The 18,031-nt window shown below is 48.9% G+C and overlaps 1 protein-coding gene across 4 annotated transcripts in view; it reads right to left on the bottom strand.

Annotated features, from left to right (window-relative positions):
* MCC (MCC regulator of WNT signaling pathway) overlaps window positions 1-18,031 on the bottom strand; it is a 371,860-nt gene that overhangs the window by 4,296 nt on the left and 349,533 nt on the right. For all 4 annotated transcript variants that reach the window (XM_006192560.2, XM_032476494.1, XM_032476495.1 and 1 more), the window contains 2 exons: window positions 15,922-16,022; window positions 308-430 (listed from right to left, as the gene is read on the bottom strand). In XM_006192560.2, the coding sequence (XP_006192622.2) occupies window positions 308-430; window positions 15,922-16,022 (224 nt within the window). The remainder of the gene's footprint in view (window positions 1-307; window positions 431-15,921; window positions 16,023-18,031) is intronic.

Below are 18,031 nucleotides of genomic sequence, written 5' to 3'. Positions count from 1 at the left end.
GAAAACACGGGCTTAAGCACAAGCTGATCTTTTAAAATGGTATGATTTCTCAGAACGTTTACTACATGAAGTGTAAAGAGGGGGCAGAGTCTGCTGCCTTCCCAGACACGCCTGCCCTAAGCACTCGTCCTTACCGAGCCTTCCTTAGGTTTCTGTGGGTGCTGGGAGACGCTCTAGGGGAGAGCAGGCTCTGAGGGAGGCAGATGAGGACCCACCATTCTCTACAGCTGGCCCTCAGCATTCACGGGAACGCTCTCCCTGGCGTGAGCCCGAGAACCACAGGGGATTACAAACAGGAGGATCTTACCTGTTGGCTCGCTTTAGGTCGTTGACGAACTCTGCTGATTGCTGGTGTCGGATTTCACTGCTCTTGGTGAGTCTTTCCAAGGCACTCACCAACTCTTGAACTCTGGCCTTTAACTTCTTTTCTCTGTATCAAAGAGAGAGGAAGCGTGCTGTGAGCAACCTGAGCTGATGGTGGAGATGGCTCCTGCCTGCGATGTGGTAGCAGAGGAGGGAGGTCTGGCTGGCCAAGTCCAAAGGCAGGAGGACAGAGGGAAGAGACTGGAGGGCACCAGGGCTGCCCCCGTAGCGCCTAAGCCCCTCACCGCCGCATGCCTGAGGCCCCTGGAACCTGCTTCCTGTAGTGGTAACGGCTCTTTAGAAATCTAAGTGTGTGTTGTAAAGGAACAAGACAGGAAGTTGTAGTCTTCCAGGTAATGTTGAAGTTTCAAATGCTCAGCAAGCAGAGTGTAGCCTGACTGCAAAACCCCGTCCCAGTCTCCAGGCCCTTTTCCAAGTGTGCCAGGCGTCTCCTGAACCACTTTGGGTGTCGAGAACAGAAACCTCTGGTCTAGGTGCCTACCTGGGACAAGGGCCTGCTCAGTGAATAAACACAATCCTACTTTGCAAAATACAAAAGGGGGCAGTGTGGTAGGAGTTGAACTGGTTAAGGTCCTAATCACCTGTAAAGTACTTAAGTTAGACTTGCACTTTCATTTGATGCCCCCTCTTCCCCTCTTGGCTTCAAGTTCCATTGGGTCTTCACTACTATGGCGACCCAAGCCACCTGAGCAGTCAGTACCAGAGGCTTCTGGTGTCCTGTCAGCTTATTGCCTTCCTATAATTCCCACAAGAGCACAGAGCCAGGCAGGGGGAGGTCAGTGACCAGTCTTCTCCCTCCCGAGGTTCCATCACAGCAGTGTCACTCTGCACTGTCACACGAGGCACACTTGGCAGCCTGCCGAGACCTGCGAGACCCCTGGCAGGTAGGCGCCAAGGTGGCAAGGACTTTATTTGGTTTGTTCCTTAACATATCCCCAGTGCCGAGCGCCACGCCTGAGGGACAGCTTCCCAGTGACAACAGCTGTTAAAACAGCTCAGAACAACTCACTGAAGGTGATTCCTTAGAGCACACTGAGAAACCAGGATTTATGGAAAAAATTCCTCTAAAAACAACTCATGAGTGTTTGAGGAATGTAAATTAGCACAATCGTTCTGGAAGGCAACTTGGCAGTACAAAATAAAACACAAACACATCCTAAGCAACTTACCTTCTAGAAATTTTTCTTACAGAAACAGTGTGAGTGGAGGTTCCTAAATGTCCATGAGATTACAGCGGGATTCACTTCAGCACTGGTTCTAACAGCTGAGAATGGGAAAGAGCCAGGGGACTGGTTCTATTGAGATGCCCTGTGCTGCTCAAAAAAAAAGAAAAATGGACTGACATGCACTGGCAAGGAAGGCTACCTGCTCTACTGTCATGTGCCAAGGGTGGGTTCTGCTGGTTGTCACATTTGCAAAAACAACCAAAGATGTGAATGCTCCACCCTCCTCCACAGTGCTGAACTCCCAGGAGGAGGATGACAGGGGCTTTCATTTTCTACTTCGCTCACGTCTGCCTTGTTTGAAATGTTTGTAATTATGTGTGCTTCTGTAGAGTGGGGCAGGGTCTCCGTTGTGCTTCCTGTAGGAAGGCTGCAGGGGGGTGACCTCGGGGAGGACTCGCAGGTGCTCAGTGCTTCAGCCCTGGTTCTCCCTTCCTGGCTGTTCAAATATCGATTCTTTGACATTTCTGCCTCTAGCTACTCTAGATGCAACTCCAACTTTCCACATTCATTCATGAAGGAAGGAAGAGCAACACAAAAATCCAGGCCTGCTTTTGTGGGTGGGAATGCTGGGGAAAGAGCTTTTTAAGTGAGCATACCACCCAGTGACCCTCCCACCAGCCTTAAGGGGGCAGGAGCCTACTCACCGCAGGGCCTTCCAGCAGGTGTCCCCTGTTTGTCCAGGAATGTGCATTGCTCCTGGGCCCTAGCAGCCACCCAGACATCTCCTCAGATCAGGTGGCATTTCCTACTAGAATCTGAGAGTGGCACCATTTCCTACCACAAGTGAGAAAAGCGTCTTGGGAGGGTGGCGCGCTCCCTCCCACCCAGCCCATCAGCCTTCCAGCTCTGTCAGCCAAAGGAGAGTTAGAAGAGCATGAAAGATGTTTTTCCCCTTCCCTCTGGCTAAAAATAATAGAGAAGGGTTATTTGTTTTACATTTTGTTACTGTTCTGTTTTACCTTTTATTCTAAAGTGGATGACTAGGGCAAAGGCAAAGAAGCAAATTAGGAAGAGAATTTTAAATCTAATCATTAACTCAAATTCACAACATAAAACTGCCCAGAACAATACCACTTCCCCTACTTACAAGGACAGCCTTGCCCCAACCCGAAGCAGCAGAATGGAAACCCTAGCCCCCACAAAACAAAGGGCTTCCTTCCCCAGGCCCCCGGCCCCTGGGACTGGAGAGAACTTCCTGGACCTGGCAGGCCCCAAGGGAGGACAACGCAGCAATGAAGGGAAGCCCTCACAGACCCTGGCTGGGGTGATGGGAGATGGGGACAGGGCTGAGGGTGGGAAGCCACTGCTGGGAGCTGAGAACTGGCCCTAGAAGCCCCCTAGGCCTCAGGAAGAGAGATGGGGGTGAAGTGCTCTCCAAACTCTGGGGTAGAACCATGATGCTGATTTATTTAAAGATAAAAAGACGAGGCTAAACCTCAAACTTAAACCTAAAATGAGTGAGGCGGGCACCTACAGTGAAAGTCATGCCTCCAGCATCCCTCATCTGAACCGAAACAAACACTAAACCCCCGCAAATTAACAACTGTCAAGTCTCTGTCTCCCCGCAGCACGCAGCCTCCGGGGTCAGGCACGTGTTCACAGTACTGGTCTCGGGGGTGCCCCTGGATTCTGATTCAGTAGGTCTGAGTTAAGACCCAGGAACTATAGGATGAAGAAGTGTTCCAGGTAATGAAAACAGTATGGTATTGGCAAAAAAAAAAAACACAACAAAAACAAACAAACAAACAAAAAACAGGTACATAATCAATGGAAAAGCATAAAGAGCCCAGAAATAAACCCAAGCAGATGTGGTCAGTTTATGACAAAGGAGCCAAGAATATACACTGGGGGAAGGACAGTCTCTGATACATGGTCTTAGGAGAACTGACAGCCACATGCAAGAGAAGGAAACTGGGTCACTGTCTTACCCCATACACAAAATTTAACTCATAAAATGGATTAAAGTCTTGGTAAGACCTGAAACCATCAAACTCCCATAAGAAAACAGGCAGTAAGCAACTGGACATTGATCTCGGTCATGATTTTTCTCTTGAATCTGACAACAAATGCAAAGGCAACAAATGCAAAAACAGAAATGGGACTATAGCAAACTGAAATTCTTCTGCACATCAAAGGACAACATCAACAAAATGAAAGGGCAACCTGCTAACTAGGAGGAAATGCCTGCAAATTATGTGTCTAATAAGGGGTTAAAGTCCAAAATATATAAAGAATCTATACACCTCAATAGCAAAAAACAAACAAAAAAATTAAAAATGCAAACATCTAAATAGACATTTCCCCAAAGAAGACTTACAGATGGCCAACAGGCACATGAAAAGATGCTTAACATCACTAATCATAAAGGAAATGCAAATCAAAACCACAGCGAGAGAATCACACCTGTCAGAATGGTTATTATCAAAAACACAAGAAACAACAGGTATTGGTGAGGATGTGGAAAAAAGGGAACCCTCGTGCACTGTTAGTGGGAATGTAAATTGGTAACAGTTACTATGGAAAACAAAAGGGAGGGTCCTCAAAAAATAAAACTACCATACAATTCAGCAATTCCACCTCTAGGTAGTTATCTGAAGAAAATGAAGTCTCCATCTCAAAAAGACACCTTCACCCCCACGTTCACTGCAGCATTATTCAATAGCCAAGATACGGAAACAACCTAAGTGTTCATCAGTGGAAAAATGGATAAAGATATGGTTATATATACAATGGAATATTATTCAGCTATAAAAATAATGAAGTGCCATTTGCAACAACACGGACTGTGAGGGCATTATGCCAAGTGAACTAAGTCAGAGCAAGACAAATACCACATGATCTCATCTACACATGGAATCTAAAAAACCAAAAAAACAAAAAGCAAGCTCATAGATACAGAGACCAGATTGGTGTTTACCAGAGGTAGGGGTGGGGTGGGTGAGTTGGGGTCAAAGGTACAAACTTCAGTTATAAAATAAATCAATCCTGGGGATGTAATGTACAGCATGCTGACTCTAGTTAATATTACTATATTGCATATTTGAAAGTTGCTAACAAAGGAGATCTTAAAAGTTCTCAAGAAAAAATTTTTTTGTGAAGTACTGATGGTGACACATGTTTAACTCGACTTATTGTGGCAGTGATTTCTCTAATATATACAACTATTGCGTCATGTTGTATACCTGAAACTAATGCAATGTTGTATGTCCATTATATTTCAAGTAAAAAGACTGCCCCAGGTGATTCTTAACTTTGTGCAAATGTGGGAAACTGGTAAAGCAGCAGCGCTCTGCCTGGGTGTGTGAATGTGCTTCATGTGGTCTTCAGCTCTGAATTTTTATGCAGAGTTACACGCACAGGCATACTCTTCTCAAGTCTCCAGCTTTCCTCACATTCCCAAAAGATAACTTAGAAAACTCTAAGAACTATAAACCTGCTAATCCAAGCTATTTTGGAACCTCTACCATCCATGCATGTCCTGTTCTGTCTAGTTTCTAATTCAAATTTGCTGGGCCATCAGTTAAAAAAGAATGTATATGTTCTGTCTAGGTAATGAGGCTAAAAGGAACACTTTCGTAGGCTCCACACAGATGAGAAAGTACAGATTCAACACTACACGTTCCATCTGTCCCCTATACAGCAGGGCATCCACAGAGCGTTCTGGGATGCCCAGAACGGCGGCCTCCCTCCCGTCTGTTTTTCCTCTCAGCAGCGCGCACCTGGAGCACAAGTCAGCAGACAATGCTGCTCTTGGTACCGTTGCCACGACAACCCAAACCCCACGCACCAGCACACACCTGGCTTTCAGTTACAGATCTTCCCACTCCACCAAAAAGGGTTATTTCTGGCCACCAAAGGTCCTCTGACTCTTACTCTAGCCACAGAGGGAGGCGCTTTTATCTTTAACTGAAACCTAACTGTAGGCAGTGGCACAGACAGAGGGAACATGCGAGGAGACTCAGGAGTTGGCAGGTGAGGGAAGAACCGGGAGGGCAGCCCGTGATGCAGGCTGGGGACTGGCCCCGCAGGCTCCGCGGCGGTGCTGGCAGAGCTGGGGAGTCTGCAGGTAGGGCTCCGGGAGCCGTTGGGGAGGAGGGAGCACTCCCTACCACGCAAAGACCAGCCGCAGTACTTTAACCACCAAGTCCAAACGAGGAGCAGGGAGACAGGGTGAGAGCCCGGCCTGATGAGGCGCAAGGCCGAGCCCCATCCAGGACAGCTTCCAGAGGAGCTGCAATCAGACCGAACCGCAGGGAGCCGCGGCCTCGCAGTCACAGGGCCTGGAATTTCATAGTAACTGCTCCTTATGTGGAATTAGTCACTGCAAGAATTGTCTGCATATGTGGTTCTTGTTAACGCCCACCAGGCTTCTGTGTCCACTGCAGCTGTGCACAAGGTCGCCACATCCAGAGGTCTCTCTGTGTCCTGATCTCACCTGTCAGCACCTTCTCCTCTTCCCCGAGCACCTGGACTTCATCCTACTTCACCGGCTGTTTCCTCAGCCTTTTGCCCTGACTCCTCGCCCCCTCCTCAACTTCTAAATGCTGGGACTATTCAGGACTTGGACCTGGATCCTGTTTTAAATTCCATCCTTTCTTTACTTGATTCTCTCCCATGTATTTTCCTAAAAGCTTCCTACATGCTCAAAACTTCTAAATCTTTATCTTCAGGCCTTTCCTAGGACCTCTGGCCTTGTCCAATGGACAGGCATCTTCAATTCAGCACGTCCAAAGTAGAACTTCTGAGATGGTCACCCCATCCTCGCGTCCTCCCTTGTCAGCAGCCAGCAACACCGTTCGCCCAGTTGCCAACACCCTGAGTCAGCCTCGACCCCTCCCTTTCCCTGTCCTTCACGTCCACTCTATAGCAAAGCCCATCTACTTAATGGGTGCCGTTCCTGCCACCATCCAGGTCCATGCTGCCATCATTTGTTGCCTGGACAACCCCAAGAGCCTCCTAATTGGTTTTTCTGCTTCACCTTTGCACCCTGTAGTCCAGTTTTCACAGAGCAGCCAGAGGAATTTTCATTGTGACAGATTAGATCAGATTATCACCCTGCATTTGGAATAGTATCTGTGCCCTTACTTTGACACAGGCCCTGCTTGACCCAGTCTTTGGTTTTGCCCCCCACCAACCCCCTTGCACACTGGAATCCTATCCATTTTTAGCACCACCGAGCTTTTTCCCATGACAACCCCATGCAGTCATTTCCTTCTGCTTGGGATGAACTCCCTCCACTTGGCTACTTTCCTTCCTTCTCATCTCAGCTTAAATGTCACCTCCTCAGAGAAGCCTACCCTGACTACCCATCTAAACATATGTCCCAGAGTTAGGACATCCCAGCACCTTATTTCCTTATTCATTGCAATCCATATTTAACTTTTTTTTGGGGGGAGCCCCAAAACATTGCAGTGACTCTATTGCATGACCCTATGTACTTTCTTCACGGTAGTCATTACAATCTGTAACTACTCATCTTTTAGAACACCCAGCTAACAGTAATAGCTGTCTCTAAGTCCTTTACAAGGAGGAAGTTATTTAATTCTCACCACAAGCCCTGGAGGTCGGTACTACTATTATCCTAGTTTTCTAGATGAGGAACATGAGGCGCAGTTAGGAGCCCTGCCAGTACGCCTGCGGAGCTGGGGTTCACGCGGGACTGTCTCACCCAAGTAAGCTGACCGACAGTGGAGCGGGACACAGCCCTGCGGTGAAGAGCACAGGCCTGTGGAGCTAAGGAGGAGATGTCCCAGGTAATGATGTGCTGCAGGTGGTGTGCTGGGGCGTGTGTTTGCCACAAGTAGCAGCAAGATGTCGGCCCAGACCTCCCTGCCAACATGTTTCTTGCACGTCTGTACGCTGCTGCTTTGCCCCTGCTCAGACAGGAAGGAGGGAGACCGGGCACAACTTAAAAGAACAAGGAGGGGGGCACAGCCATTGAGAAAGACAGGATACAAAGAAGTGGCTGGAACCACGTAAAATCAAGATGGCAATGAGCATGGTCCGGTGACTGACCTCTAGCTCACTATTCCTTCATTCAAATACTAAAGATCACTCCCCTTTGCCATGACAGTGCCAAGGATGACCCTAAAAGACCAAAAGGTGGACAGTGGCCCATCTTCTAGAAATCCCCATCCCTTCCCCAGAATAGCAAGAATATTCCTTCCACTCATTAGAGTATGAAGTTACCCAGCCCATAAAAACTAACAACCCCGTACCCCGGGGGCTGCTCTCGCCTTCAGAAACCATTCACGTTCTGTCTGTGGAGTGTCAATCTCTCCGAATAAACCTGCCTTCACTTTACTTTGGCTCACTCCTGAATTCCTTCCTGCGCAAAGCCAAGGACCCAGTGGTCCATCTCAGGGACTCAGCACGTCCCAGGACGTGATATCTGCTCCTGCATCAATGCTGCAGGATGCTCTGATGTTCTCCATCACTCCACCTGGGTGAGATCCTAGGGCAGGCCTTCTCTCTGAGCTTTTGGAACATGGGGGAAATGATAGACATGAAAAGAATTCTCAGTTACCCAAGCAACGCCCACCTCAGCCCCTCGGATGAGCACCAGTCTTTCCCTGTGCCCTGTGAGGATGGCTCCGGAGCTCAGCCATTTATTTACGTGATAATGAATGGATAGGCGCACTTTATATTCCATTAACGTCCTGCAGACCCTTGTGCATTTATGGAATTCTAAGCACAACTTCCACTGCCTGATTGCTATTATAAATCAGCCACATAGGAAGAATCAGCAAGTGCCAGTTTAATAAAACAGCACCTTTAAAAAGAATGGTCCTACTAATAAAATGGTGAAGATTCTGCTGCTTGTTTGCTCAGCAAGGGCTCCCTCTTACAAAAGACCCCAGCCTGTTCCCTGTTCATTTCACTCCATTCTTTTTACGGCTCAGACAGTATTCATCCATAGCTACTGAAATAGGGGTTATTCAGTGCCATGTTTCTCCTCTCATGGCCGATAGTGTCCTTTAAGTCCAGAACTTTTCTAGAGCTGGGCAGGTAATTTTGGAACTCGGACATGGATCTGAACTTGGGGAGGCTTGCTGTGGTTTGCTCTAAGGCCCCGACAACCACGTGCTCCGCGGGCACTGATGGGTGACGTGTGGTTGGCATCTTCAGGGGCGCAGAGAAGAGGTGACCGAGGGAGCTTCGGAAGGATGAGTGTCCTACTGGAGGGGATGAGGAGGAGGGGTCTGCAGGCTGAGAGAGATGGGGTGGGACATGGGGAGAAAGCAAAGGACGTGCTTGCAGAAATACGGACTGGTCAGATGAATCTGGACTACAGATATGTGTAAGGAAACATCTTAAATGCGGACCAGGAAGTCCAGTTAGGGACCTACAGGTGATCCTGAAGGCTGAGCCGCTGAAGGTGTCTCTGCAGAGCCACATGACCGGAAGTGTATTTTAAGATCCTTCTGGTGGCAGAACACAAGATGAGACTAACGGGGGAATGACCCACTGGGATGCTACTATGGGTTCTGAGGAGTTGCAGGCTAAACTGGGAGAAGGCAATGCCAATGGCGTGGAATGGATGGGATTTTAAGGGAAAAAACCAGTACAATCTGCTGACAAGAGGTAGAGATAGAATTCAAAATTATAATCCTGGATCACTAGAAGAATTTAATTTTTAATATAAACAGGAATTTTAAAAAGGAGGCCAATTTCAAAGGGCAGGAAGAAACAGATTCTAATTTGTTTTGGACATGCAGTGTTTTAAGGCTCTAGCCTGATACTTGGGGAAGATGTCCAGTGGGCAGAGAACTGAGCTGAGATAATTTAGGGACCACTCAGAAGGAGCAAAGTCATCAGAGCTGAAGCCGGACAGCTGGGTGAGTAAGCCATGATCCCCGCCTCCAAGGGGTGTCCCCGAGAGGAGCGGAGGGTGGAAGAGTCGAAGGAGAGGCAGGCAGAGAAGAAGAGAGCAATGATGTGTTCCATGATAGAATGGAATTCAAGGCACACAGGAGCCAAAAAATGAATAACTTTATAGACAGGGACGAGGCGCACGACTGTGAGTGCCGGGGATGTGCAGGGCAGAGGCAGCAGCAGGGAGGAAGTCCCGGAGGCACAGGGGATGCGTGGTCAGGTGTGGCTCAGGGTGGGAGGGGGTGTGTGACGGAGGGCGAGGGTGGAGAAGCAGGCAGGCGTCAGAGACACACTTGCTAAGGAGCTTAGGCACAGACAGCCGGGAGTCCCTGGAAGGTCTGAAGTAACGAGGTGTTGCAGGCGGAATTCTGAAACGGCCTGAGATTTTGGCCCTTGGTTTACACACACCTCCCAGCTACTGAGTCAAACTCTCATCTCGGTGCTGCTGTCGGGGACCTTTGCAGATTGTAATTAAGGCCCCAGACAGCTGACCCTAGGATAAGGTTGTTCTGGGTAGACCTGACCTGATTAGATGAGCCCTTAAAAAGGACTGGGCTCTTCCTGGAAAGAGATTTGGAGCAGGAGAGGGATTTGATGAGGCAGGTGCTTGCTGCTTTGAGGACGGTGTAGCCCGTGCAGAAGGAGTCCTAGAGGCCTCTAGGAGTGGGAGTTACCCCTGGCCAACAACCAGCAAGAAAATGGGATGTCAGCCCTACAACTACAAGGAACTGACTTCTGCCAACGGGCAGAATGAACCTGGAAGCAGGTTCTTCCCAAGAGCCTCTGGATGAGAACACGGACCTGGAGTCAAGACTGCAGCCTCGTAAGATCCTGAGCAGAGAAGCCAGGATCTGCTGTGCCCAGATTTCCAACTCGTGGAAACTGTGAGCTAATGAATGGGCTTTGTTTTAAGCTACAAAGCTCAGACCAACTTGTTACACGGCAATGGAACACTGTGTGAGAGTGACCATCAGATGCGCATCTCAGAAAGCGGCTCTGTGAGCCTGAAAGACTCGCTGCTTTGCTGGGCCTCACTCAGGAGCGCAGAGCTGTGCCCGGGGGCTCCTCCTCAGACAGAGCTCCTTCAGGGCTCTGCTTCCTGTGGGGCCACCTCCAACCAGCTGTCTCCGCTTCTCGCCTCTCCCCTTCTTGACCCACTCCTCCTTGCAACATTTTCTTTTTTGGCTTCTGTGTCACTTCTGCAGGTGGATGTGTCTGTCAGTTGTCTGGAGTCCCTTCCTTTACCACTAGTCCACCCAGTGGCGGAGGCCCACGCACCAGGGGTGACCGGAGGGCTCCCACCCCGTCGCTCTGAACTCTGAGATGCCGCCTTGGGCGCCTTCCCGCGTGGGCCAGCTCCACTCCCAAGAGGGGCACAGCCAGGTCCCCCAGATCTGGTCTTCTGTGACCATGAGGACTAATTAGACGGAGCTCCCTGCCCCCGATGTCTCCTTACAGGGACCTGACACACAGCCCTCTACCACCAGCAGCGGCTCACTCGGTACTCATCAGAGAGATAAAGGGAAGTTTCGGTGCCCCTCTCCTGCTTGATGAGTAGGTTGCATCCTGTCCCTGGGCAGAGTGGCTGCTGCAATCTGTAGATTGCCTTCGCTTAGTGTCTTACAGAACCATCTGGCACATGCAGACACAGGTGGCAGAGCCAGTCCCTGAAGGGCTCAGCGGAGCCCCTGGCAGGCCTGTGAGTAAATGAGCACAGACTGGTGGGGAGAGGGCGGCCGACCTCTGTGGCGCCGGTGTGGGAGCTGGACCAGGTCCTGTCCTGCTCGGGGCCGGCGACAGGCAGACCTGGAATCGCCTGAGGTGGTGCTACATGCTGCTTCTCCTCAAGTCACATTACTTTCCTGAGTACTCCCTGTCCCCCAGCACTGAGAGGCACAGCATCCCAACCCTTTAAACACAGTGACCTGGGGGCTGTGTGTCTGAAGATGTCTGTCCCCACCACCAGCACATCACGCGCCTTCTGCATTCGGTGAACGGCTATGTGGTTGTGTACCTGGAGCCCAGGGATGCCCACTCGCCCAGACCGTGCACACTACAGGGGTCCAGGAGTAGGTGAGCCCGTATGAGAGGGCTCAGCTCACACTCATCTGTAAGCAAACCTTGATTAGAAATCCATGCTAACCAACAGGGGCCCAGCAGAGCAGACGAAGGTGTGCGATTTCCCCACTGCCTCGCTGTGTGACCTTGGGAAATCACTCAGCCTTGCTGTGCCAGTCTCCCTCTGCCTCCCCTGCCCCCCTCATCATATGGAGAACACCACCTGCTCGTCACCGCCTCCTAAGAATGTCAGAGAGGAAATAGTCTGCTCCTCTCAGCTGTGCTCAGGTCCCCAAGGCAGCTACGCAAACACCATGTTAAGTATAGAGCAGATTCATTTCTGAAAATCCCTCTCCATAACTGAATTTTTACAGTTCACTTCCTTGGTGGAAAGGTTATTCAGTTAAATTTTACTAGGACCGAGAGCAAGAGAGGATTGTGGGGTCGAGAAGGGTTTTGTTGTGTTCAGCCTGTGCAGACAACAGCAAAAATGAGGTACCCTGGTAAGAAAACTCTTCACACGCAACGCTGGAAACTGGTCACGTCCAGATGCGGTTTTATGGCAGTGCCGGAGCCAACAAACCACAATAAACGTTCGTGGAAGTGGAGGGAACGAAATCAGACCAGATGGCAGTTCAGTGGTAACTGTGTGATTGCAGAGAGTCCCGGTTTTGTTCCAAACAGAAGGTGGGGAGCAGACACACAGCGAGAGCAGGGCTGGTGGGCAGGGAGACCAAGGCTGCAGGCCGGCAAGGGGCTGGGGGGACCAGGCTGGGCCGGGCAGTAACAGAACCAGTGACTGGAAGGTCACAAGGCACCTTCCAGAGGGGCTCTCCTCCAGAAAAGACCACCGCGCAGCCTCCACCCGCCCCCTCCGCACCTGCTCTTTTCATCCGGCTCCCTAGGCCCACAACTGTGCTATTTGGAACCAACCTTTTCCAAGGAAGGAATCGTTCTGAAAATTCTGAGAAGGTTCTCTCAACTGACTCAACCACTACCTCAGTGGTGATTTAATACCTTCAAAGAAGGTGTTAGTTTTCACTTGATTTTTAAAAATAAAAACACCCCCAAACATTAGCCCTCGGGCGTCTGTATTATATACCCTCATGAAATGATGACTCCAGTTTCTAGGCTGTATTTACAGTGTAACGATGTCATTTTCCTTTTTACCGCAGCCCTGTGGGCTCTTTCTTGGCTCCATATATCCAGGGCTTGATTAGAAATCCATGCTAACCAACTTAAGCCTGGTTATTGGAAATCCATTGTGACTGACAGAGCAAATGAAATCTCTTTATGTTTAGTCAGCAGAACCTGCATCCTGCTTGTGCCAGCAAAGGCCTCAGAGATTGGGGGAACATGGAAAATGCAGGCACTTAAGTTACACATACAATATCCCAATGGCTCCCAGCTGGAAGCAGGGGTGGGGGAGCCTTGCATCCCGAGTTTCTGGCACAGAGATGTCATTAGGATCGGTGGAGGGCAATTTTCCCCTGCCGCTTCTCTCTTCCCGCATCGAGCAAAGCGATTACCATTTAGCCACATGGCCAGAGGCGCTGGCAGTGTAAAAGCAGAGCTATTACAACTTGGAAGGAAACGCAAAAAGTGGCAGTGAGTAAACTAGGAGGGTAGTGAGGTTCTCCACGAGGCAGCCTTCCATCCATCCTCAGCCTGGAGGCAACACTATACATGAACATCCAGCCCCAGCTGGACCGAGGCAGCAGCCTGAGCATATCCTGCTGCCTTCCCCTCCTACCCCAAACCCCCAGAAATTATGGGAAACGTGTTTTTTAAAAATCCTCATGCATGACGGAAACCAAGGAGTGCTCTTTGTCTACAAGAAACCACAAGCAATCATATAAAAGCAAAGGCAGATTTTTACTCTTCCAGCAAAAGGAAACCACAACTCAAAACGCACACAGAAGAAAGTGGCTACAGAAGCAGAAGGGGCTTCAGAAGTGCTCCAACCAGAGGTGCTGGTCATCAGAACAAGACGGGACCAGATGCCTGGGTCAGATACACGGCCTGGAGAGCTGACGTCAGCCAGGAGAAACAGAAAGCCCAGAGGCGAGCTTGTGAGCCAAAGCCAAGAAAGAGTCACAAATCAAATCTCAACTCTAAAAACTACCATGGGTGGCAGTGGGGGAAGGGGGTGAGTACAGCTCAGTGGTGCATGCTTAGCATGCTAGAGGTTCGATCCCCATTAAAAAAGCACACACACACACAGAAACCACACAAAAAAGCCCTCACATGTGAGGGAACAGTCAACACAACAGACAAAACAATCTTTTAAGTCCTGGGTTTGATCCCCAGTTCCTCCATTAAAAAAATAAATATATAAATCTAATTATCCCCCCCTAAACAAACAACAAACAAAATAAGATTTTAGAATTAGTATAATAAATGTCCTCAGAGATGCAAGAAGATGTCATTACAAAAGAGCTGACAGGTTTCATCACCAAAATAACTCAACACATCAGCCTAACACCATGATGGTTACAGCTGAAGAACAAAGCAGTGAGCTGGGAAACGGAGCTCAAGACCCTCCCGAGAAGAGTGCCATCTGACAGGGCTGCCACAGCCACGGGCTGCTGAGCGCTGGCAGCGTTGGCTGATTTGAATCTCAGATGTGCTGTAAGTATAAACTTATAAATTTACAGTCGATTTTGACTTAAAAATTTTGGTTAAAAATATTAGAAGATAAGCTATCATTAATATCTTTAAAAATATTGATTTACATACTGAAATGATGTTTTGAATAGATGCAGTAAAATAAAATACACTATTAAAGTGGACTGTACGTGTTTCTTTTTACTTTTTTAATGAGGCTGATAAGATATTTAAAATTACTGTGTGGCCACTGAGAATGTCCATCATTAAAAAGTCCACAACCGATAAATGCTGGAAAGGGTGTGGAGAAAAGGGAACCCTCCTACACTGTTGGTGGGAATGTAGATTGGTGTAGACGTTATGGAAAACAGTATGGAGATTCCTCAAAAAACTAAAAACTGACTTATCATATGATCCAGCAGTTCCACTCCTGGGCATATATCCAGAGAGAACTCTAATTCGAAAAGATACATGCACCCCAATGTTTACCGCAGCACTGTTTACTAATAGTCAAGACATGGAAACAACCTAAATGTCCATCAAAAGATGACTGGATAAAGAAGTTGTGGGGTACATGTACAATGGAATACTACTCAGCCATTTGCTGCAACATGGATGGACCTGGAGATATGTCATTCTAAGTGAAGTAAGCCAGAAAGAGAAAGAAAAATACCATATGGTATCACTTATATGTGTAATCTAAAAAAATAAGGCACAAATAAACTTATCTACAAAACAGAAACAGACTCACATAGAGAACAAACTTATGGTTCTGGGGGTGGTAAGGAAGCGGGCAGGAAGGGATAAATGGGAAGTATGAGATTTGCAGATACTACCTACCATATATAAAACAGATAAACAACAAGGTCCTACTGTATAGCACAGGGATCTATATTCAATATCTTGTAGTAACCCATAATGAAAAAGAATATGAAAATGAATGTATGTATGTACACGTATGACTGAACATTATGCTGTACACTAGAAATTAACACATTGTAAACTGACTATACTTCAATGATAAATAAATAGGTAAAAAAGAAAAATAAAGAAAAATAAAATTACAGTGTGGCTTGCATTTCATTTCTACTCGAGGGCCCTACTCTAGAACAGAATGCAGAAAGGTAGTGAGAGGATGAAAAGTCAGGGTGTGGAAGACAGAGCTACAGGGAGAGAACGGAGGGGAAGAGGCCCTGCCACACTAAAGGAAAACTGTCCACAAGTGAACGCACAAGGAGCCCTTCTGACTGGAAAGAACCAGTGATGCAGAGGGCGGCATTCTCACTGAAGCTGGAAACAAAGTAAAGACCTCCATTTTTTTCCTTCACTCAACTGAATTATCTTTATACTTCAGGTATATGATCGATGTATAAAGCAGCCAAAGAAATCGTTAAAAATTCCATAAAGATCCAACCAGAATTTACTTGCAACACTCCATCCCAGTGATATTGCAAGATGTCTGTTCTGGTTGTCACCACTGAACACAGACCCGAGGTTCCGGGCAACGCCACACCACCACACAGAAGCCAAGAAAGAGGCGTTTTCTATCTGCAGGTGAAATGACTGCCTACATACTCTCTCAGTCACCCCCTTCTCTGGCCTCCAAGGCCGGGGCGAAAGTAAGACACATTGGCACCCTCTCCGTCCCAGGCAGCCTGTAATGCTCCATGAAGAGCCAACGACACCTGCAGCTGAGAGAACTCAGGGCCAAGCCCTCCCCGCCGGGATAAACACATCGTCAGTCAGGGCTGCGGGCGCGCAGGGTGCTTACCGTCGGATGGCATTAGCGAACTCGGCGGCCAGCTCGCTGTCGCTGCACGTCGTCCGTAGTTCAGCCAGAGACAGCGCCGGGGAGGTGGCGTCAGGACACTCCTGGGGACACAGACACACGGGTTAGGCGTGGAGCCAAAGCCGAGCACCTGCTGGCCGAGCACGGAGGTGACCAGGCAGCGGGGGCAGCTCCCCGGGTACCGGCCTCCGTAGGCTGCGCGGCGTGCTCTGAGTACCCACGGGGAGCCGGGCGCTGGTCTGAGCGCCTCCCACGTGTTCTCTCACCTAATCATCAGGACGACCTTCCAAGGCGGATACTCTCACTGGCCCCACTTTGCCAAGGAGAGCACTAGGGCACAGAGACGCTGCACTGCCCCACGTCACCAGCTAGGACGCGGCGGGACCAGGATTCCAACCCAGGCCAGTACTCTTAGCCACTGGGTAAGCCTCTCATAATTCGTAAAAGCCTTTTGTAACTTGCAAGTGGGTAACATGTGCGTATCCTTTTGTGGTCCCTCCCTCCTTCCCTCCATCCCACATCCCCTTGGGAGAAAACCTGTCTTCTCCAGATTTGGGGGCTTTACTGAGTTCCATGTAACCATCTAGAAAACCAGGAAAGAGGGTTTTACCATGTCTCAGCATGAGACAGGAACTTTGACGTCACCTCAACCAAATCCTCTCATTTACACATGAGGAAACACAGGAACTGGAACACCTATTCTCAATGGAGTTAAGACTGTTCATAAGGCAGTGACCACACCCACCTGAGCAGCCACCCTTCCTGCCTACAGGCAGAGGGCAGCTGCTAGGCTGGTGATGAAACAGCCGGGGGACAGCGTTTATACAACAACTCGCTCAGTAGACGTTTACTAAGGATCTACCACAGCCCAGGCTTGGGCATGAAAAGCTTGTGATCTGGTACCTGAGGCAGTTTGTAAATAGAACCTTCTATCACAGTGGGACGGGCGCTACAAGGAAGCATGAACCCAGAGCTAGAAACCAGACAACAGAGGGGCACTGGGTCTCCTCAGCCCACTGGTACAGAAATGCCACCACACCCAGGGCTCCTCTGGGGCTGACAGCAACACCTGAACACCTTCCCCGGGCCGGGTCTCTGCCGGACCTGCTTCCCCTTCCTCCTCTCCATTCAGTGGCCTGAAGACGTGGGCCCCCTCTGCCAGCCCTGGGTCACCTTCAGAGTCCAATACCCTCTTTATGTACGTCATCTCCCCCATGGCGTTAACATTTCATAAGGCTCCTTAAAGGCAGGGACAGCTTTGTCTCACCCGGTGCCTCTCATAGAACACGTCCGGTAATCTCTGTTGCATACAGACAAGAACTGAAAAAACCTGTGTGACGTGGACAAGATTTGGGACCCAGACTGTTGGCTGGAGGAAATTTTTAAAACAAGTACGACAGCCACCTTGTGGAGCGAGAGTGGATGTTCTAGACCCCAGTCTGGCCTGCCACCTGTTTTGATAAGCCCACAGGGCTAAGAACTGTTTCTCTCTTTTTGAAATCATGAAAAAAAAATCAAAGAAGTATTTTGTGATGTGCAGAAACTCTGTGGAATCCAAATTCCAGTGGCCGTGAGTGTCGTCAGAACACAGCCACGCGCCGTCGTGTCTGGGCGGTCCCTGCCTCTGCAGCAGAGTCCTCATAATCCAAAAACCCTGAGATACTGACTATCGGGTTTTTACGGTGCACGGGCCCCTGCTCCAGACTGTTTGCCTCCTCTGCCAACGAGTAAGCCCAAAGGAACAGCCCAGAGGGGAGATATTACTGACAGAGTAAATGGATCTAATTTTTGAAAGACAAAATAATCAGCTTACTCTAATTTCATTACCTGAACAACACAGGGTACTCTTAGAAAGCTTCTTACTCTAATGTAAAAAAGTAAAAATAAAAATGAATCATCTGGCCGTTTCCATCAAAGAGATTTCTGTACTTTGAAGCCATTCCACAAAACGCAGTGCTTCCCCCAGTCAAAATAAATACTCAAAACTGGGGGAAAATGCTCAGTTCATGGGCCTTCTGGCAAGAGCCTGGCAAGCCCACCTCCACCACACCCTAAGGACACACACACGAACACTAGGGCTCTGTCTCTCAGT

Source organism: Camelus ferus, chromosome 3 (assembly GCF_009834535.1).
Source record: "Camelus ferus isolate YT-003-E chromosome 3, BCGSAC_Cfer_1.0, whole genome shotgun sequence".
Classification (NCBI taxonomy): Eukaryota; Metazoa; Chordata; class Mammalia; order Artiodactyla; family Camelidae; genus Camelus; species Camelus ferus.
Note: the sequence above shows the minus strand (reverse complement) of the source record. Positions and strands in the feature narration are given on the sequence as shown.